Raw genomic sequence first — 20,770 nt, 5'->3', positions numbered from 1 at the left:
TTTTCTTTGCCTCTCCATTCTTCTTTGCCTGCCTCATTTATGCGTTCATTCTCTTAACCAGCAACCATGCATGCCTGAGCTCAGGGAGAGCCATAGACAAATGCAGAGTCAGCTCTCTGCAGCTCAGCCCACTGCAGCACAGCATTTCATAACACAGCCCTCTGCAGCTCAGCCCTCTGCAGCACAGCATTTCATAACACAGCCCTCTGCAGCCCAGCCATCCGTCCGTAACGGTGCCTAACCTCAGGTCATCTCAAGTCATCAGAGGGCTGGTAAGATGGCAGGAATGCCCAGAACGCAGTCACCCGGTCTTATAAAACTTGCCATGGTGATGGGGGTGGGGGGGCTGTGGCTGCCATAATGGAAGGGCAGGCTGGGAATGGACACCTGGCTGACCACTAGTGGAGCGTAGGTGGGAACAGAGTGGAGGATGGACCTGCGTGAACTTATCACCCCAGAAGGGACAGGACAGACACAGCCCCACGGCCTCTAAGCTGGTCTTGCCCCTAGGGACAACGCGCATGGGGGGAGTGTTAAACAGGGTGATTGAAGGAGGCTGGGAGAGCAGCAGGGGCTCAGGGAGGCAGCTCAGGATGTGGAGGATGGGGCTGGGCCAGCAGTAACATCTGGAGGAGAGGCTGGCACGGCCCAGGCCTGGGGGCGGGGCCTTGGTGTGGGCGGAGCAGGGGTGGGGGCGTGGCCAGCCTTCTTCCCCAGGGCTGGGCCTGGGAGGCAGCACTTGGGTCAGGGTAGGGGGGGTTTTCATGTCCTGGGAACTAGGGAGATGGCAGACGAGGAGGGGATCTTGGTGCCTGAGCCTTCTCGACGGCTCCCACGAGGCTGCCCATCTTTCCGTCGTCTTTCTATCAGGTTCGAAACGCTGCCAACATGACTACCATGTGGGACTGGAAAGAGCTGGGTGTCAGCTAAATGCGAGCTCACCGCCACTAGAGGGGCTGCACCCCTCTCCTGGGCCATGGGGCAGGAGGCGGGCAAGCACAGCTCGGGAGGGAGGTGCTGGGGCCCGAGGGTGGGAGACGTGCCAGCGCCAGGTGTCACGGCAGATGGTGGCTGAGGCAGGGCGTCTGTCTGAGAAGGAGGGAGGTGGCTGGTTACTGGGTACTGCAGGGTGGTGGTGGCTCAGGCCTTGCCCCAGCTCAGCCCACCAGCCCCGGGAGTGAGGTCAGAGGCGGCCGCTGCCCTGAGAGATGGCAGGCCCTGTCTGTTCACAGCGGACCCCCTCTGCCCGCCTGCTCCTGGCCAGTCACCAAGCCTGCCTGTGCCCCTGGGTCACATGGAGGTGGGTTTTAAATGGGGCCTGGACAGGGGTGTGGGAGGACGTTGGGGACACAGCAGCCGGGGTCCCCACCCCAGTCGTCAGGTGCTCTCTCCCCAGATGTCCCCGCACAACAGCAAGTTTAGCCCCAGGTGCAGTGAACTTAGAACCTGCTTGGCCAGGCACCATCCTAGACTTTCACTCCCGACCAGTTCTGTCTGGTTCCTGGATGGCGGCCACCTGGAGGTGAAACAGCCATGTCGGCGTCATCCCGAGCCTACGCTGCATGGCCGTCCCTTCCTGCTGGGGAAGTCCGCCTTTTCTTCTACCATCAGGTCCTTCATGCTGGCTCAGCCATTGACAGATACGATGACTGACGCGTCAGTGCCCACTGAAGACTCGTTGAGTGACTGAACGACTGGCCCCGGCTCAGGCAGGCCCCATTCTCTCAGAACAGACTCCTTCTGAGCTGGTATCAGGACAGATAGGGAATTCTCAGGACTGGCACCTTGTGTGGGGCCCATGCTCGGCTCCCTTTCCTTCTCTTGCTGGAGGGAGATGTGTCCAGTCCAGGGCTGGGATAGCTGCCCGCTGTCTCCCACCAGCAGACGTGCCCAGACCTGCAGGGTCTGGCGAAAGCGGTGGTGGCCTTCCAGGTGGCCGCCAGCCTCCTGTCCTGGCACGGCCCCTGAGCCCCGCCCACCCACCCCACGCAGGGAAATCACTGTGCATTTGGTTCTCGGCATTGACCTTGGGCCTCCACTTGGCTCGCCTGCCCCGTTATGTAACACGCCACCTGGAAAGGGCTCAGGGTTTCAGTGCCCCGTTGGTGTCACACGCACGACCGACCGACCCTCCAGCTTACCTGCCAGCAGGTGGTGTGAGCTTGGGGACGTAGGTATTTTTTTTCTATTAAAGCAGAAAGCCTCTCAGAGCCTCAGTTTCCTCGGCTGTAAAGCGGGAGACACAGGGCCCTGTTCTTGGAGGGGTAGAGGTAAACTGCACAGCCAGGGCTTCCCCCCAGGCCACGCTCCCGGCCCCTACAGCACCTTCTGCTCCCTCATTCTCTCCCAGTCCCTCCCTCCAACTCCCCCAACAAGCTGTGTCGTCGTTCACTTTCAGCCCATCCACACACTTCCTGTCATGGCTGCCACAGCTTCCCAGGCAGCCAAGAACTAGGCTCGTCACCTGAGGAAAGCCACGGAGGCACAAAGTCCGCTAGCATTTTCTGAAAACTGTTCCAGGAAACTGCAGAGTTGTGGCCTCCTGACTGCCGTTTAGTTTGAAGACACCCTGATAACACTTCACATCCAATACACGACTGACGGACCAATATAAAGCAGGGTCCAGCCCGGCACAATGGCTCACGCTTGTCAGCCTAGCAACTTCCCGTGGGGAAGTACCAGCCAGGGCAGAAAGGGAGGAAGGGAGAACTTCCTTCAAAAGTACCAGTTCATGGGCCGGGAGTTTGGCCTAGTGGTTAAAGTGCTTGCCTAGCATGCACGAAGACCCGAGTTCGATTCCTCGGTACCACATAGGTAGCAAAAAGCCAGAAGTGGTGCTGTGGTTCAAGTGGTAGAGCCCTAGCCTTGAGAAAATCCAAGGACAGTGCTTAGGCCCTGAGCCCAAGCCCCCCCCCCCCCCGAAAAAAGAAAAGTAACCAGTTCAAAACCTGGCTGAGCGTGGCACAAACAGTATAGTACCTGCCTCAGTAGTGCTAGGACCTGAGTTCAAACCTCAGTATCTCTCTCTCTCTCTCTCTCTCTCTCTCTCTCTCTCTCTCTCACACACACACACACACACACACACACACACACACACACACACTCACTCACACTTTCTGGTGTACCTACTGTGTGCAGGCCAACCTGGGTGGGCCATGCTATGAACTGGGGGCACAGTGGTGAGAGAGGGAGAGATGGTTAGAGAGCCTGCGGTTCTGTGGAGAAGGGCGGCTGGGTTCTCCTGGCCTCGGTCTGCCTCCTCCTCCCTGCTCTCAATCCCTCCCCCCTGCCCCAGCGGGGAGCGGCCTGGTTAATTACCTTGCTTCCTCCGGGCTCCCTGGAGCTCCCAGCTAGAAGGGGAATCCACCCTGGCCTCTTGCAGCAGTCCTCCTCTCAGAGACCCTCGGCTTGGCTTCCGGCTCCTGGGCTGAGCCCCCACCTCCGCCCATCCCAAAAAGGCGGGGTGTCCCTGTCCCCCTGCCTAGAGTCACACGGCCTTCCTGCCACTGTCCCCTGCTACGCCCACCTAGCCTCACTGCAAGTCCGGGCAGATTCCAGCCCCCAGGGCCAGCCTTCTGGTTTTCCTTTTGGTGCTAGTGACAGGAGTTCGAACCTAGGGCCTCAGGCGTACTGCCCCTGGCTCTCCCCCACTCAGTCCACCCACCAGCCTTGTTATGCTTCTCCAGTAGCCAGGGTTGTAGGCTTGAGAGGATGGGTCTTACTAACTTCTCAGTCTGGGCTGGCTTCACACTGCTGTCCTTCCTGTCTGCCTTCTGCGTGGCAGGGAGAGCAGGCGTGTGCCGCCCTACCCGGCTGCGGGCTCTTCTCTGTGGAGGGTCAAGGCTGCTGAGCACACAGCATGAGAGTCTTCCATGGCAGATTTTGCATCGGGTGCCATAGAAAAGTTCTGTGTGGGCCTCTGTCCAGGGGCAGCCTGGTTCTGCAAATCGACTTCTGAAAGCCTGGCACTGCTCAGGCAGGACACTGGTGAGGCATGGAGCATGGCGCAGGGAGTACTGTGCCCAGGTCCCCGCCTGCCCCTCCGGGGTGAGCAGCTGCCTGCTCTTCTTCCAAGTGTATTGAGTTAGCCAGAGGGAGGACGGCCGGACTGCCCAGCCAGGGCTGGCCGCTGCAAGCACACAGATGTGTGAGCCCATGCTGACAGCGGGACGGCAGAGGGCGGGGGGGGGGGGGTCCTTTCTGTCCCTGAGGCCATGGAATGGAGTCCCAGGGACGTGCACAGGCCTTCAGGACACAGTTCCTTGGGGGAAGGAAAGGATCTGGATCCAGCTCCAACTCTGCAACTTCCCTCTCCTTAAAACCACTGCAGAGCAAATGTGCAAAAAGGGAACATTTGTTCTCTCTGGGTGGCGGCGCACGGAGTCTGGGACGCGATGAACTCAATGTGACGTGGTTGGTGTGTTCTGACAACAAGCGGGGGCGGGGAGGGAGGGTGTAGCTCTCCCCCCTCCCGTCCCCCCCCTCCCCACTGAAGGTGCTCCCTGGGGACACACACGTGCCTCGCGCTGGTCTGGAGCTGGGCTGCGGGACAGTCCATACGGGAAAGGCCAGGAGCTTCTCAATGGCCAAGGGCACAGGCTGCTGGGGCCTCAGCCCTCAGCCCTCTCCTAACCCATCCTAGAAGAGGAAGAGCCCACCTGGGCCCCCTCCCATGCAGGACGCCCTCCCACGCAAGACACCCTCCCACGCAGGACGCCCTCCCACGCAGGACGCCCTCTTGCAGCCTCCACCTCAATCTCCGGAGGCCCGGGCCAGGCTCCTGTCTACGACTCCTCAGATTGCATCTGGACAGCCCAGGGCGCCCCCGCCTCCAGCAGCCCTAGGTCGGTGGTGAAAAGCCAAACTCTCTGGTGGCTCCAGGAATGGCACCACAGTCCCCCAGAGTTCTGACTCTGCCTGGTCTCCTGAGATGGACTCAGGCTCTGCCTGGTGGTCTTCTCTCTCTCTCTCTCTCTCTCTCTCTCTCTCTCTCTCTCTCTCTCTCTCTCTCTCTCTCTCTCTCTCTCTCTCTCCTACCTAACTCCCCGGGACGACCCTTGTCCCACAGGTTCTGGGGGGAGAGAAGAGGAAAGCAGTAGCTCCTCCTGCAAGAGACAGGTGTGGCGTGTGCCCCCGTGTGCCCTCAGCTCTGAGGCCCCAGCAGCCCTGGCTCTGTGCCTGAGATGCTCAGGAACTCTGAAGCAGGACAGCACTTCAGAAACACCCAGAGCTGGGAGCAGGTGCCTCATGCCGGTAATCCTGGCTCCTCAAGAGGCTGCCCTAGGCAGGAAAGTCGTTAGGATTATCTCCAACGAACCCCAGCATGACAAATTGTAAGTGTGGCCTCAAGTGGTAGAGCACTAGCCATGAGCAAAAAATCTGAGCAAGAGTGGGAGGCCCTGAGCTCCCATCCTGGTACGGCATGCACAAAAGTACACACACACACACACACACACACACACACACACACTCACGCTCAGACCTGTAGCATTTTGGTGGCAGCTCACGTGTGATCTCAACTGCTCAGGAGGCAAAGATCAGGAAGGTCAGAGTTTGAGGTCCACCCAGCAAGACCCTAATCTCAACAAAGAAATCAGATACAGTTGTTGGAAACTGTCATCCTGGGTATGTGGCAGGCAGAGGTAGAAATACATAGGTTTGAGGCAAGTGCTGGGCGAAACCACAAAACCCAACCAAAGAGTAAAAAAGGTTAGGGACGTAACTCTAATGGTAAAGCACCTGCCTAGCAAATGCCAGGCCCGGAGTCCAAACCTTAGTACTACCAGCTACATAAACCCAGAGCATCTGCAGGACATCCCTCGGCAGAGCTCCGGCTGCAGAGCCCTGGGCCCCAGCCCCTGCATAGAGGGCATAAGGGAGTGTGTTTTCCACAAACACCTAGTACCTGTGTCCTGAGAATGGGGTCGTGGTGAAACTGCCCTCCAGGACTGGGGTGGGCAGTGAGGCGAGGGGGAGGGGCAGACATGTGCAGGACTCACCCCTCTGATGGTGAACAGTCAGCAATCCGTGGGGTTTACGTGGGAAATAGAATAAATGGAATACGTTACACTCTCCCTGGGGGGGATGCATGCCTGCATATGCGCACACACCTACTTGCCAGACCAAGTTTGCGGCCCTCAAGTCAACAGTCAGGGAGACGGACAGTCCACTGGCTCGGTGGCAGTGGCTGCACTTGCCTTGGCCACGGCAGTGCTGCATGGCTGCAGGGTTGCTCCTGGCCTGATGGGGTCTCCCTCGGCCTGCGATCATCTCCCATCTCTGGAGCGCCCTCAGCTGGGGCGTGGGGGCAGGGTGCAGGTCTCCAGCCCCTCCCACGATGCCTCCCCACCCAGACCCTCTGCCAGCTCTCCTCTGCGCCTCGCTCTGCTCCGGAGGAGCAGCCTGGCTGGCCTGGCAGCTCATGGCAGACATTCAGGTACCGCGGAGAGAGCAGAAGCTGCACTGGCACGGGAGAGCTAGTGAGCACATGTCTGGCCTGGCCACCGAATGGTGCCCTGGGCTGCCGTCTGCACCAGGCTTCCTGTAGGAGGGAATGGAGAAGCCGTGCCCGCCCAGAGCCCTGTTCCGGGGCCCCACCCAGGCCTGCAGGGCCAAACCATCCAGGCAACTGCTGTGTGCAGAAGGCTCAGGGGTCTCCCACCTCCCCGTCTCCTAGGGTCCCGAGGAAGAGGCCCACTGCACACCAACACGGGGTCCCTGCCCACCCCGCCCAGAGCGAGCGTGTGTGGGAGGCGGCATGGGTCTGAAGCCCGGCTGTGCCGGTTCACCCCAGCTCTGTGACGGTGGGGAAGCGCCCCGCCTCTGTGCCCCGCCTCTGTGCTAGACAACCCCTGGGCTCAGGAGGCATTGAACGCGCGACACCTCCGGGGCCTGGCTGCAGGGGCCTCCCGCCGAGGAGCCACCGTGGACGGAACACATTCTATCCACACAGCGGAGTGCGACTCAGCCACAGAAAGGACCGGAGTGCTGACACGGGCCACAGGGTGGGCGAGCCTCACAGACGTGGCACACGGAAGGCCACAGAGCATGTGTGTGCCATCAAATGAAACCTACGGAAACGGGGGACCGCAACCGCAGAAAGGAACTGCAGACTTAAAATGGGTGACCTGTATGTCGTATGATTTATAGTTCTATAACATTCCCTCCCCAATAAAAGGTCCATTTCAAATGCCAGAGGGCTCGGACAGAAGCACCGATTACATGTATTTCCTCTGCGGAGGGTCAGCTCGGAGACCTGGCTGTGGGAACCCATCCAGCGTATGGGCAGAGGAGAGAAGTTGGAGTGGCTTGGGTAAGGGGTACAGATGGCACGCTCCTCTGGCCACACTCGGGGGTGGCGCTGGGGGGGGTCACCTGGCCACAGTGCCAGGAAGGTGGGGGGCGGTCTGGACGTCCCTGGCAACTTCTCAGCGGCTTTGTGACCCAAGACAAAACTTTACCACCTCCACTCAGCCACCAGAGAGATTTGTTCCAGTGCACACAACATGGAACCGGACCAGAATGCAAACATGGCAGAGCAGTCTCATGCTTGGGCACGGGCTGTGAACGCCGATGCAGCTCCAGGCTGAGGCACAGGGAACACACTACCCTGCCCTATGGCTGGGCGGCTACGAGAGCTCCGGGCAGGAGGACAGGGACCATGGAGGGCGTTGGATGGGGTAGGAGGGCGGCAGGCTTCCTGAAGGAAGCAGCTGCCCGGGCCTGCGAGAGCAAACCAGAAAGCAGCGTGCGCATGGTCTAGAACTGCGGGATCTGTAGGTGTGGAGTGGGGGACAGGCGGACTCTGGGTTGGAAGAGTCTCGAGATCCAGGGGAAGGGGCTGGGCTTCAGTCCAATACCGGGGGTGCTGGTGACTCCACCGCCTGGGGCAGGTGTGAGGCCACCCGGCCACGTGTCCTAGGCACTAACTAGGCTGCCATCGTGACTTCTGCCTGTGCCCGGCCAACCTCAAGGCTCTTCACGTGGACTCTGCACCTCAGCTCCACATTCCCGCCACCCTTTCCCAAAGCCCTGGAGCTGACTCACGCCTCTCACAGCTGTGATGGGCCATAGCCTTGTCCCGCCGCCCGCCCTCGCAGCGGTTGTCCCTGGGCTGGGGGCTGGGGGGTTGACGCCCAGCAGGCAGGTGGCAAATGGAATCCCTGGCTGCCGACTCCCACGAGGTCATCGCACTGATGAGCCTGGCAGCAGACAGGGAGGGGATAAATAAATCCATGTGGAGGAGATGCGTTCTTCCTCTTCTGTGTCTTCGTGTGCTTGACGCCATCTGCTGAGCAGGAGGATGTGCTCACTCCACACAGCCGTGGGCCGGTCCCCAATGCCGCGTTGGCAGTACCAGCTGGGGTTAAGCAAGGTCAAAACGGGGGCCACAAGTAGCCACAGGTACGTGCCAAGGCCCTGGGGCCTCGCCCTTTATGAAGCTTCCATTCTACAAGTGCTCCAGGAAGGCACAGGGCTGGTTCATTTGTCTGCTCGTCCACTTAGCACGGAGTGAACATGTAATGACTGCATTTTCCCTGCCCAAGATACGGAGCTGGGGCTGGGGGGCTGGGGGAAGGAGAGGCCTCTGGCAGAGCCATACCCCAACTCCTGGGTGGGGGAGTCAGGAATGAAAAGCCAGCCAGAGCGACCCAGGTTGGGGGCGAGAGGGGACAGAGGTTCGCGCAGCTTGCATGGGTGGAGAGGAGGCTTGCCTGGTCCCAGGACGCGGGGCTCGTGGGAGTCTGCGGTCACTGGAGCTGTGCTGCAGTGGGAGCGAGGGGTCCAGACGGGATGGTGGGAAGCCAGCTCTCTTCCAGGCTCGTCTTTGGAGCCCCTCCCTGCACATGTGCAGCTGTGACCAGGCAGAGCTGAGAGTGATCGCCCCGCCCCACTCTGCTCTGGAACCTTCAGCACCATGAGCTGAGTGGAGTGGATGTAGGAGAGCCCGGACTCGAGGCCAGGCACTTAGGAGGGAGGCGTTCAGTCACCGAGTCCCTTTCCGAGCGGGCCGTTTCCAGGGTAAGGTCTGGCGTTTTGGCAGGTCGGCTTGGCCTGCCGTGCTCTCTCTGGCACTTCCCCGGTCACTGGAGATGACAGGTGTGGGCTCTGCACACAGCTGGGATGACAGGCGCACACCACTCTGCCCAGCCACTGGTTGAAATGGAGTCCCATTAACTTCTGTTTTCCTTACCATCACCACACAGCAACAAGTCCTCATCATTCTCATCACCACCTGTCACCACCACCACCATCACCCTCATCGCAGGAGGTGCGGGGATGGTTAACATCTGAGGTCACCAGATGACCTGGGCCCCCTGCTCAGTTTTTTGTTTCTGAGTTTCTGGGTGGTGCTGTGTGCACAGCCCTGGAGAGCCTTCCGAGGTGAAACCCATCCTTCCAGCTCTACCAGGGCCTCCATTTCACAGATGCCTCCATTGAGGCCACTGCTGGAGCCCTGTGGAGAGGGGCCGGTGAGGGAGAGGGGGGAGGGGGGACTGAGGTGTGGCAGGGGGTCGAACCAGTCACCATTTTCAATTGGAGCTCAGCTGCAATCCACTGCTTAGGGTTGCCAACTCAGCAAGAAGAAAATAAAATGGAAGAGAGAAGACGTAGAGCACTGGAGCGAGGGCGGGTTGGTGCCAGCAGAGGGCTGGTGTCCCCGCGTGCCACGGCCGCCCTGGGCAGCCCGACCCTTGACTTCTGGTGGAGACATTCAATGACTGCCCCAAGCCACAAGCTAGGGGGCTGTGGAGCAGGATTGGAACCTACATCTGTTGAGGAAAGTAGGTGGCCATTTTGCCTTCACTTGCACCAAGTGTGGTTTTGATTTGCGCCAGCAGACCTTAGTTCCTCCTCGATCAGCTGGACAAAGTAAACTGGAACCAGAGGAGAAAAGAGAGACCCACAGGCAGGTGCCTGGCGGCCAGGGCGCGCTGCTGCTAACACGCGTGGACTCGCGGGTGTCCAGCATGTGTCCTCCGTGGGCCCCAGAGGCCCGAGGAGAGCGGGGAATGGGGCTGGAACGGTCATCTCACCAAACCGAAGCGAGCCCCCATGCCCTGGAGCAGCCTGCGGGCCAGCGGCGCTCTCCATGGAGGGGCTTGGCGCAGAGGCTGGAGCCCGGCTGCCGGGCGCCTTCCACAGCCCTGCTCTCCGGCCTGCGGCCCGGGCGAGCGGGGATGCCGGCGCGGCGGGAGGGCGGCGGGCGCGGGGCCGCGGCCCGCTACCTGTTGGCCAGGGCTGTGGCGCACGTCTGGCCGACTTTCCCTCAAGTCGGGCGCGGGCTGAGCTCCTCTCCCCGTGCGGGGCGGCCAGGATGCTCGGTCCGCGTGGGCTGAGCGCCCCTCCTCTGGACCCGAGCGGCGCGGGCCGCGGAGGAAGGGGAGCTGGTCCCGAGGGAGAGCCACCTGTGGTCGGCGCGGAGCCCCCGGGCGGCGGGCGGCGGGGCCCGGCTCCCTGGGGGCCGCGAGCGCCCTGGGCGTCCGCAGGTGCTGTCCCTTTAAATCCAGGTGCCGAGAGGGGGCTGGGGCGCCGGGCGGCGGCGCGGGGTCGGCCGCGGCGGGGGCGCGCGCGGGCGCGGGCGGGGGTCCGGGAGGGGCGCGCGGGGGCGCGCGCGGACGGCGGGGCGGGCGGGCGCGCGCGAGCCGGGGCCCCGAGCTCGCGTCCTCGCCGCCGCCGCCGCCGCCCGAGCCCGCCGCCGCAGTGCCGCCGCCCCGCCGCCCCGCCGCCGCCCGAGCCCGCCGCAGCCCGCGCCGCCGCCGCCCCGCGCCCGGCCCCACTATGGTGCAGCCGCCCGCGCCGCCGCCCGTGCCGCCGCCGCCCGCGGGCCCCGCCGCCGCCGCCGCCGCCCTCGGGCGCCCGCAGCGCGGCAGCCGCAGGTGGGGGGCCGCGGGCCGGGCCTGAGCGCCGCCGCCCCGCGCCGGCCCGCGCCCGCCCTCCGCCCGCCCTCCGCCCTCCTCCCCGGGGCGCGCGGCGGGGCCCCTCGCCGCCGAGGTGGAGCCGCGGGCGCCCGCCGCGCCGCGCCGCCCCCTCCCCCGCCCGCCCGCCCGCCCGCGCCCCTCCCGCCTCCTCCCCGGTCCCGGCTCCAGCGGGAGCGCGAGACGCTGGTCAGGCTCCGCGGCGCAGCTCGGCCCCGCGCCGCCGCCGCCGCCGCCCCCGGAGCCCGAGGCCGCGCCGGCGCCTCCGCGCCTCCATTCCTCCCGCGGACGCGGAGCGCACACAAAGCCCGGCCGCGGGGCTGGGGCCGGCGCCCGCCGCCGCCGCCGCCTCCTCCTTGGCCGCCTGCGGGACGCGCGGACCGCGGTTCATGCATGTCCAGTGGGGGAAGGTTTAATTTTGACGATGGAGGCTCCTACTGCGGAGGCTGGGAGGACGGCAAGGCGCACGGCCATGGCGTCTGCACCGGCCCCAAGGGCCAGGGCGAGTACACCGGCTCGTGGAGCCACGGCTTCGAGGTGCTGGGCGTCTACACCTGGCCCAGCGGCAACACGTACCAGGGCACCTGGGCGCAGGGCAAGCGCCACGGCGTCGGCCTGGAGAGCAAGGGGAAGTGGGCGTACAAGGGCGAGTGGACGCACGGGTTTAAGGGGCGCTACGGGGTGCGGGAGTGCGCGGGCAACGGGGCCAAGTACGAGGGCACCTGGAGCAACGGCCTGCAGGACGGCTACGGCACGGAGACCTACTCGGATGGAGGTAGGCGCCGCGGCCCGGCCCCTCCCCGCGCTCCTCCCCCTCCCGGCCTCTGTTTATCTCGGGGGAAGTCGAGCCTCGCCCGCCTGCGGGGCATCTCCCCGAGGGCCCCCCCCTGGCCACAGGTTGCCCCATGCGGGGCGGGGGGGGCTGCCCCCTCCCCTGCCCACTGGAGGGAGGGAGGGAGGCTTCCCGGCCGGGCGTCCGCGCGTCCGAGCAGGCCCGAGACCTGCGGGGAAGGCCGGGCGCGGCCTGCGGCTGGGACCTGCCCGGGCTGGAGCGGGGGCTGGCCGGGGCCCCTCCCTCGATCTCCCCCGCCTCCGCCCTCCGCGGTGGCTGAGAGTCAGGCTCCAGACTCCCTCGGTCCCGAACCAACCCAAGCCAAAGGAGAGGAAGCAGCTAGAGGCGGGGATGCCAGCCAAACCCAAGCAGCCAGGCAATAAACTTCTAGGTGGTTGGAGCCGGCTGGCTGTGGAAGCAGGCTGCTGGAGGGGGGAGAGGGGAGGGAGGCCCATCTGTTTCCAGAGAGCCCAGGAATCTCGCCTCTCAGTGGCTGAATCATTTTCACCGTTAGTTTAGGGAATTGCTGGGGTGCCATCCACCTAAGATGCCACCACACTGGGGACCCAGCCCGGTGGAAGAAGCCAGCCAGCTGTCTAGAACATGGTTTCTGTACAGATGTCCTGGCCTGCCTGCGGGACGGCTACCCCTGGCCTAGACCCTCCTGGAAGCCAGGCTCCACACAGACTGTGGTCCGGATGCCTCCCCCCCCTCCCCAGCTGTCTCTGGAGGTGGCTCCCTGCCTCCCCTGTTCAAGCATAGATGCTGGGGAGGGAGTTAGAGCCGCAGTGGCTTGTGCTCCTCTGGGAGGAGGGGCCACGAGTGTCCGGGTGTCTCCATGCCCATGCACTGAGAAGTGGTCCCCTGGCCTCCTGCAGGAGCGAGGAGGGCTGGGGAGTAATTATTATTTTGGCTTATGCAACTGAGAGGCAGGGTTCGTTATTACCCAAAGAGGAGGCGGAGTCTGGGCAGTTAATTATATAATGCTCCTGCCTGTCTGCCGGGCCCAGCCCCGGTCCCAGGCGGCCTTTTCTGTGGGGTTGTTTTCGTGGAGCACTCTGCTCACCCTGGGGTGCCAGGGGCCACAGGGGCAGGCAGCCCTCCCCAGGCTCCAGGCGTGGGCCTGTGTGCGCACACACGTGCTTGCACACAGGCCTGGAGAGGCCCGGGCAGCAGCTGTGGGTGGTGCTCCCAGCTGGGCCCCGGAAGAGCAACTCGCACCCCAGAACTCTGGCTAGACTGCAGACGTGTTCTCCAGAGGGACCCTGGCAGGGCCTGGTTCCCTGGGGTGTGTGGTGAGGTGGGGTCCAATACCAGTCTTGCCCACCTTCCACCATCCTGCGCCCTGCCCAGAATCCGCTCTTCCACTCACAAACGTCCGAGTGCTTACTGTGGCCCGGTGCTCTAGGCCCTGGGCACGCCATGCGTGCGGGCAGAGCGATGGAGCCTCCACTTGGGAGAAAGGGCTGGTGATGCCTTTGGGGATTGGGGCTGTGCTGGCCAGGCGGCCAGGCGCCGGAGTGTGGATGGGAGGACACTTCTCCGGACGCCTGCCCTGTGCTCCCCACCCTTACCCCGACAGGCGGCCCCTTCAGCTTCCCCTGCGTACCTGGCCCATTCTGTCCGCTATCTCCATGAGGCTGAGAGGCCAGGGGTTCCTGTGGGCCTGCCAGCAGAGCCTTCCATTGGTCTGGTGCCCCACCCACTGGCTCCTACCACACCTGCGGGAAGGGAGCCTGGTTTGCCCAGGTTCTCACCGGGCTGGCTGCCCACTTGGCACCATGTGAGGGACACCTGAGTTGGCCTTTCTGCACTGGAGTGGTCTGGACCAGCGTCCGGGCCCACGCCTCTGAACACAACCCGAGCTTCTCACTGGAGCTTGGGCCCCTGGGACGCCCAGCCACAGACCGGAAGAGGTGTAGCCATTCTCCAGAGCAGGAGGGAGTCCAACGCACTGCCCACCTGTGGCGGGCAGCGGGGTGGGGGCTGTGCCCTCCTGAGTGCACAGTCCCAGTGCCAGCCCGACTTTGTCCAGAGAACTTGGGATTGGTCTCTGCAGAGCTCCCGAGCCTTAGCGCTGCTCCCCTCGCTGACTGGGGGAGCAACGGCTGTCATAAATAATACACGAGCGGCAAATGTATTCTGCATTTAGCTGGAATGGGTATGGAATCCATTTCCACTGGGGATACTTCTGCCAAGTCCTCCGGTGTACCTTCCCCGGCACAGACAGTGGCCGAGCCTGATCTGGGGTCCACCTGGCCAGGCCTGGGCCAAGGGGCTGCAGCTGTTCTGGCTGGCTTGGAATTCTGGCCCTTGCGGCACTTTGCATTGTGACCTTGGGCAAGTTACTTGACCTCTCTGAGCTTCTTTTCTTCATCTTCCCAAGGGGCTGCTGCTGCTGCTGTTGTGATGTGAGAGATTAACAAAAGTGGAATACAGTATTTGTTCTCCACCTATTTTTTGGGGGGTTATGGGTCCTAGAACTTGAACTTAGGGCCTGGCCACTGGGCCCATAGCTTTTGTGCTCAAGGTTGGTGATCCACCACTCGAGCCATAACTCTGTGTCCAGCTTTGTGGTGGTTAACTGGAGATGAGTCTCGTGGACTTTCCTGCCTAGGCTGGCTTTGAGCCAGGATCCTCAGATCCCAGCCTCCTGAGCAGCTAGGATGACAGGCGTGAGCTGCGGTGCCTGGGGGCTGTGGCTGTTTTAGTGTCATCGTTCCCGGGTGAGGACTCTTGTTTCCCCAGCGGCCAGGCTTCTTAAGAATTGCAGCACCCTGAGCTGCTTGCTGTGTGTGTAGGGGGGGAGGCGTGTCTGTGAGAATTCTCCACTTGGTTCTTACAGTGCCGTGGTCCCCCTTCTCATTCTCTGTCTCCATGTTGGGGAGCAGAGGCTGCCAGGCAGATGAGCTTTGGGTGGAGTGGGGTGGAGTGGGATTCACGGACAGCTCCCGATCTAGGGTGCTCACCCCTGTACGTTTCCTGCACACAGATGCCTTCCGCTCCTCCCTCTCCTCCCTCTCCCACTCTTCTCCTGGGTGCGGCAGCCCCCGGGGGTCCAGGCTGATACCCAGCAGGCACGTGCAGACCCCTCCTCAGCCAGCCCCCACCTGTGGTCCCGCCCACACCTGCTGGGCCTGTGAGGTTCGTGGCACAGGTGGATGTCCTCCCTGTGTGCCAGGGACCAAAAGTTACCCCTCAGATAAGCCCTCCCACACCCCGGGAGCGGTGACTCATCCGCACCCCATCCTCTCCCCCTCAGACGCAGGTCCTGTTCACCAGCCCTCGCAGATCACACACACCCACAGCCAGGATTCAGATCCCCCGGGTGCCTGTGCACATGCGTGCACACACAACACACACACCTACAGTACACCTGCCCTTCAGACCCCGGCCGAGGGCCCCGGCTGCACTGCTCAGCACACTTCTATCTCTGATGTCCCTCCTGCACCCTCAGTTGCCTACCCCCGGGCAGGGTTTTGGTGCTTGGCTGTGACTGTGTGGAAAGTTCTCTTTTTAAAGACTTGGGAGGAAGCACGTCATCCACCCAGATTTTACCCCAGGGGAAACTCACTCAGGACCAGAAAGAAAAGAAGCACTTAGCTTTTCAGAGGCTCTTCCCGAGCCCCTCGAGGGGCGTGGGGCTTGAGAGGCTTCTGTGGTGGGAGGAGAAGGGACAGCAGATGCCTAGTTCTTTGCCGTCAGGCCTAGGAACGAGAGTTGGTGAAAGGCGCCCCTCCCACAAGCACGCCCCCTCCAGCTGCTTGGGGGCCTGGTGAGAGCTGGGAGCAAGGACGGCGCCCACATGTGGGAAGGGGTCACTGCCTGGTGATGGCCCGTGGCGGGCACTGTGCTGGCATGGACTACCTCTTAGTGACGTTGGTCAGTGAGTGTGGGCCGCTCCCCCTGCGCCCTGAGTGTCACCAGTCATTAGCATAGGTGACCAAGGCTGCACGAGGAAGGCAGGCCCTGGGACAGGAACCTGCTTCCTTCAAGGCTTCTTCCCTTCCTCAGTGTCGTGCTCTGCAACCCTGAGCTGGTAATTCTGTGTGCAGCATGTCTGTGCCCACTGCCTGGAGCCCCCTGCCCAGCTTCCGTCACCTGGAGTGTGCCGGAGGAAGGTGGACTCAGGCCGTGCTGTGGACCTGGCCTTGGTTCTGAGAGGCCCCCTCGCTTCAGGACCTTGGAGAGCGCATCCACCCTAGCAGCCCAGGGCCCCGGCTTCCCCAAGCCACACCAGGTGGGCGCTCCAGTGACCGCCTGGAACTCTCCTGCACACTCGGCCCCAGCGTGAGCCTGGCCCTCCTCTGTCACAGGTCCAGCACCAAGAAATACCACCCCTCTGGGTGCTGGCCCGTTTCCCTGGCTCTCCGCCTTTTCTGGAAGCCCAGTGTGGGCCTGGTGTGGCGCCACCTCCTGGCCGCCCTGCACGGGCCCTGCCTGGGAGGCGGGTGGAGCATGAGCTTTGGTCCAGCCTCCCCTGGTGCCAGTGTAGTGTTCCCCGGGAGGGGATTGGAGCCGCCCTGCCCTCGGCTTGCCAGACAGAGGCCCCACACACCCCAGGCCCCTTTGGCTTCAATTTTCAGATGGAATCTCACATTTTTGCTCTGGTCAGACTGGACCGCAGCCTCTTCCTTATGCTTCCCAAATAGCTGTGACGCCTGGCGTGCGTGCTCGGCGGCCTTCTCTTTAACGCAGCCTCCACTAGCTGAGTGCGTGGCCCGTCCCGCGCTGCCCCACGGCCGTCAGCCCTGTGTGTGACTCTTTGAAATCAGGTCAGTGGAATAAAGCGTGCGAAGTCAGCCTCCCCTTGCACAGGCTGCACTCCTGAGCTCGGCAGCCGCCTGTGATGGCACACCTTGTTGGACAGTGCAGAGCTGGACGTCCGTCTTTGTAGAGGAGGCGCACAGGAAGGGACGAGGCCCTGTGTGGCCACTGCCCGCTGACTAGTGGCTGAGGTAGTAGCCACATACACTTGTCACTTAGCAAACGCTTGTGCAGTGAAGAGCTGGGCAGGTAGACAGCCATGGTGGACGAGGCTCTGTCCGTCGTCGTCTGTGAACAGACTGGGACATGAGCAGCGGGGACAGTCTCCCTAAAATGCTCTGCCACCAGGCCAGTGATCCCAGATTCTTTTGTGACTGGCTTTGTGGCTGCTTGTGACAGAGTCCCCAGCCAGCGGTATACACGAGCAGTTTGGGTGGCGTTGGACAAAATGAGGAGCAGGCGATGCCAGCAGCCTTGTGTGAAGTGACCAGGCGGGAGCGGGGGGGGGGGGGCTCCTGGAAGAGCACTGGAAGACCGGAGGACTGGCAGTGGCCTTTGGTCCTCAACGCTCTAGGCTGCTGTCCTTCCTGGCTGGACACAGAGTCCTCTGAAAAGTTCACACAATGTTTGTCCCATGGCATGGAATTGGGGCCACTTGGGCCCACTGTCAGCAGAGAACATTTACTGAGCGTTGGCTGTGTGTGGTACAGGAAGAAATGAGCAAAAAGAGATGATAGGGTGAGCTGGGTGTCCACTCCTGTGATCTCGGCACTCTGGAGGCTGAAGGAGAGCTTTCACGTCGAGGCCAGCCCAAGCTATGCGGCCAGACCCTGTCTGCTTGTTAGTTTATTTAATAAAGATATTGTTTCTTTTTCTTTTCTTTTTTTTTTTTTGCCAGTCCTGGGCTTGAGCTCAGGGCCTGAGCACTGTCCTTGGACTTTCTCAAGGCTAGAACTCTACCACTTGAGCCTCAGCACCACTTCTGGCTTTTTTCTATGTATGTGGTGCCGAGGAATCGAACCCGGGTCATCGTGCATGCTAGACAAGCACTTTAACCACTAGGCCAAACTCCCGGCCACTAAAGATATTGTTTCTAAAAGAATACACAAGTTGGGCAGAGCTGTGAAACAAACATGGCACAGTTAAGGGTTTGTCCTCTCCAAGTGGGGGTCTGCACAAAGTAGTCCCCAGGGCTAGTGGAGGCCCAGGGCGGGGTGCTGGGCTGCAGGGCTGTGTCTGGAGGGGGAAGGTGCTAGCAGGAGCAGTTGGCTTTGTTGGAGCCTCTTCCCTCCTTCCCACCTGGGTTTTAGGTGGAGCCACAATGCTTTCCCCTCAGCACGTGCCATCTCCGTCCTCCCCAGGAATGGCACAGATGTCTGCGGGGACCCAGGGCTGGCTTCGTGGTGCCTGCTCTTTCCTCTGTGCATGTGGGTTGGGCTGCTGCTGCAGCTCCAGGCCAGTGCTCCTGGGCCTGGGCGTGCTTCAGAGCTTCTTGCAGCGGTAGCAGAGCCTCCTCTTGAGGTTCTGGGCTTGGGATGTCCCCAAGGTTTAAGGGAGTTCAGATGCTGCTGCTGGGGGCCACAGACCCTGCCTTGAGACTTGTGGCTCAGCTAGCGCCTCTGAATCCCCACTGTGTGCAGCCCCAGTGTGGAGTCCCAGGCCCCTTGGTGGACCTGCAGGGACCTGTGTGTCCCCTGGTACACTGGCATTTCAGTGCCAGCAGTGACACTAGTCACACTGGCTTCTACCCCAGCGTTCACAGAGTCTGTCTGGGGTGCTGTGAGGAAAACTGGCCCTCCTGTGTGATGGAGGTGGATGGATGCCCTGAGGGACCTTTCTGAACGTGGCACACGGGTGGTGCCCTGGGGAGAGCTCCTTTTCTCCTGAAGGCCTTACTGCAATTGTCCAACACCATGCCCGCCTGGCGGCTCTGGTGGCACTGCCTGTGGCTGTCACCTGGCTCGGATGGGGGTCTCTGTCACTGAGTGCAAGCTTATCCCTAACTGGGCTGTAGCTACAGGGACTCTCTTTTCCAAGTAAGGCTATCTTCACAGGTCCTGGGGTCAGGATTTGGGTGCATGTGTTTTTGGAGGGTGGACACGTCTGACGCCATATCGCCAGGACTGCAGAGCCAGGGAGAGCCCTCTGACAGCAGGGCACACGGGTTGTTGAACATCTGCCCTGTTCCAGATGCTCTGGGCATTTTGTGGTAAATGCTATATATTTTGTTCCTCAAAACTGCTTTGAGGTGAGCCCTGCTGCGTGCTGTGGACTGGGGCTCGGTGACCCTCAGAGCCCATGTGTGAGGGAGAGGTCCCGAGGGTAGCTCCCCTGAGGGTGGGGTGCCCGGTGGGAGGCAGGTCTTCAGGACATTAGGGAAGGGGTACCCACAAAGGCTTAGTGGAGCCCCTCCCCCCTCCTCTCTTGCTTCCCAGCTGCTCGGGTGGGGGAACGGTGGGGTGAGGTCCACAGCCAGCGCATCGGGGCCCAGGGCTCAGGGTCTGGACTCCCAAACTGCCCGTGTGCCACCCTCTGTTCCTCTGGCGGCTGCATGTTCCGGGGCTTGAGGGGCTGCGTTTTGTTCATCCATCCCTTCCTGGTGGCCACGTGGGTTGGCTCTATTTCTGGCTCTGGGAGCAGCATTGCCGTGGACCGTGTGGACAGGGTTTTCTGTGGGTGCTTGTGGTTCTCTTGGGGACACGCCAGAGGAGTGGCGGGCACTGTGGTGGCTCTTCCACCTTCTGAGGAATTGGCAGCCGGTTTTCAGGGGCTGTGCCATTTCCCGTCCCAGCCAGCAGTGCGAGGACTCTAATTATTCCACACCCTCACCACCGCCGGTTATTATCTGTCTTTCTGATTGCAGCCATCCTGGTGGGTGTGAAGGGCGCCTGGCTTGGGCTGCTGGGGCAGAAGGGCTTGGAGATGCATTTCCCGAGGGCTGAGGGGCATCTTTCTATGAGCTTAGGGCTACTGTGTCCGCTTCCGGGCCCTTCTTCTGTGCTGATCTTGGCCTGTGGGACTGCTGGCTTCTGCTCTTAATGTTGGGTACTACGGCTTTCTGTAGATGGGGTCTCACTTGGGAATGGTGGCTGGGGTGACTGCCTGAGGTCAGCCCTGTTCCTATCCCCAGAGCACCTGGAGTGACGCAGGCACACAGTGGGTATTCACAGGCTGGTGCCACTGTGCTCAGCCTGGAGGAAGGTAAGGTCAGCGAGCTGTCCAGCTCCACTTGCTTGTTCTCTGGGTGCTGTGTCCAGTGTTCGGGGGGTGTAGGGGGGAGCGGGGTGGGCTCCACTTTGACGTGAGCTACAGCTATGTACTGGGTGAGGAGCTGAGCAGAGAGGCAGGTGCAGGCCTGGCCCAGGGGAGCAGGGGTGGGGGGTAGACAGGAGAACTGCCGGTGTCCAGGGAGCGGAGAAAGCAAGCCATCAGGGGCAGTGGTGTGGGCTGACACCTAGGAGAGAATATACAAGGAGCATTTATGTGCCCAGGGTACAGGGCAAGAGCCCTGGGGCGTATGGAGGAGACTCCCTTCTGCTTCCCCTTCGGGGCTGCACAGAACCCACCTGCTTGTTAAGAGAGCCACTGGTCACCTGCAGCTCCCACCTGGCCAGCGGAGGACTCACACCCCCTGCTGGGCGGCTCCGGCCAGGCTCTGGGCCCTGGAGTGCTCACTGGGCTTCTGAGAGAGTAGTCCAGGGCTAGGAGGAGAGGGCGAGGGGAGGGAGGTGGAGGGAGGGAGCCGTGGAATGAGTCCTCCTTACTGGTCTTCCTCCATGCTGTGTTCTCAGCAGTCTTGAGCATCCCCTCCCCCACCCCGCCCCTGCCCCTGGCCTTGTAGTGCTGGGGATTTGTGTCTCTCCTGGAGGTCCTTGCAGCCACTTAACCTTGAGCCAGAGGCTGAGGCCAGGGGCACAGCAGAGCTCGAGGGATCCAGGGTCAGCTCAGAAGTGGGACTGGAAGACTTTCCAGGCCTTTGCAGCTATGCTGAGTCTGGGGTACCCAGGCTCTTCTGTTGCTTGGAGTCCAGGAAGGGCTTCCCAGGACAAGGAAAGTGCTGAGAAGTGAGGAGACCGCAGCCAGAGCAGGTGGGGCTTGAACTCTGGACTCTGCTTAACAGAGGCCAGGAAGGGAGCTCGGGGCAGCCGTTGGGCAGCTGGGCAGGTTCTGGGCCTCTGAGAGTCAGAAGCTGGCTGGCTTGGCCTGTGGCCTCTCAAAGCCCTGTTGTACTGTCACACCCTGGCGACAGCCA

General features: G+C 62.1%; 1 protein-coding gene across 1 annotated transcript in view; it reads left to right on the top strand.

Moving 5' to 3' along the window:
• Positions 1-11,138: 11,138 nt before the first annotated feature.
• The window catches only part of Jph3 (junctophilin 3), a 34,346-nt gene continuing 24,714 nt past the window's right edge, over positions 11,139-20,770 (top strand). The window contains exon 1 of the mRNA XM_090357160.1: positions 11,139-11,694. Within this exon, the coding sequence (XP_090213286.1) occupies positions 11,313-11,694 (382 nt within the window). The 5' untranslated portion in view covers positions 11,139-11,312. The remainder of the gene's footprint in view (positions 11,695-20,770) is intronic.

This window comes from Megascapheus bottae, chromosome 24 (assembly GCF_031878675.1).
Source record: "Megascapheus bottae isolate mThoBot1 chromosome 24, mThoBot2.hap1, whole genome shotgun sequence".
In the NCBI taxonomy this organism is placed as follows: domain Eukaryota; kingdom Metazoa; phylum Chordata; class Mammalia; order Rodentia; family Geomyidae; genus Megascapheus; species Megascapheus bottae.
This window is presented reverse-complemented; position numbering and strand designations above follow the sequence as displayed.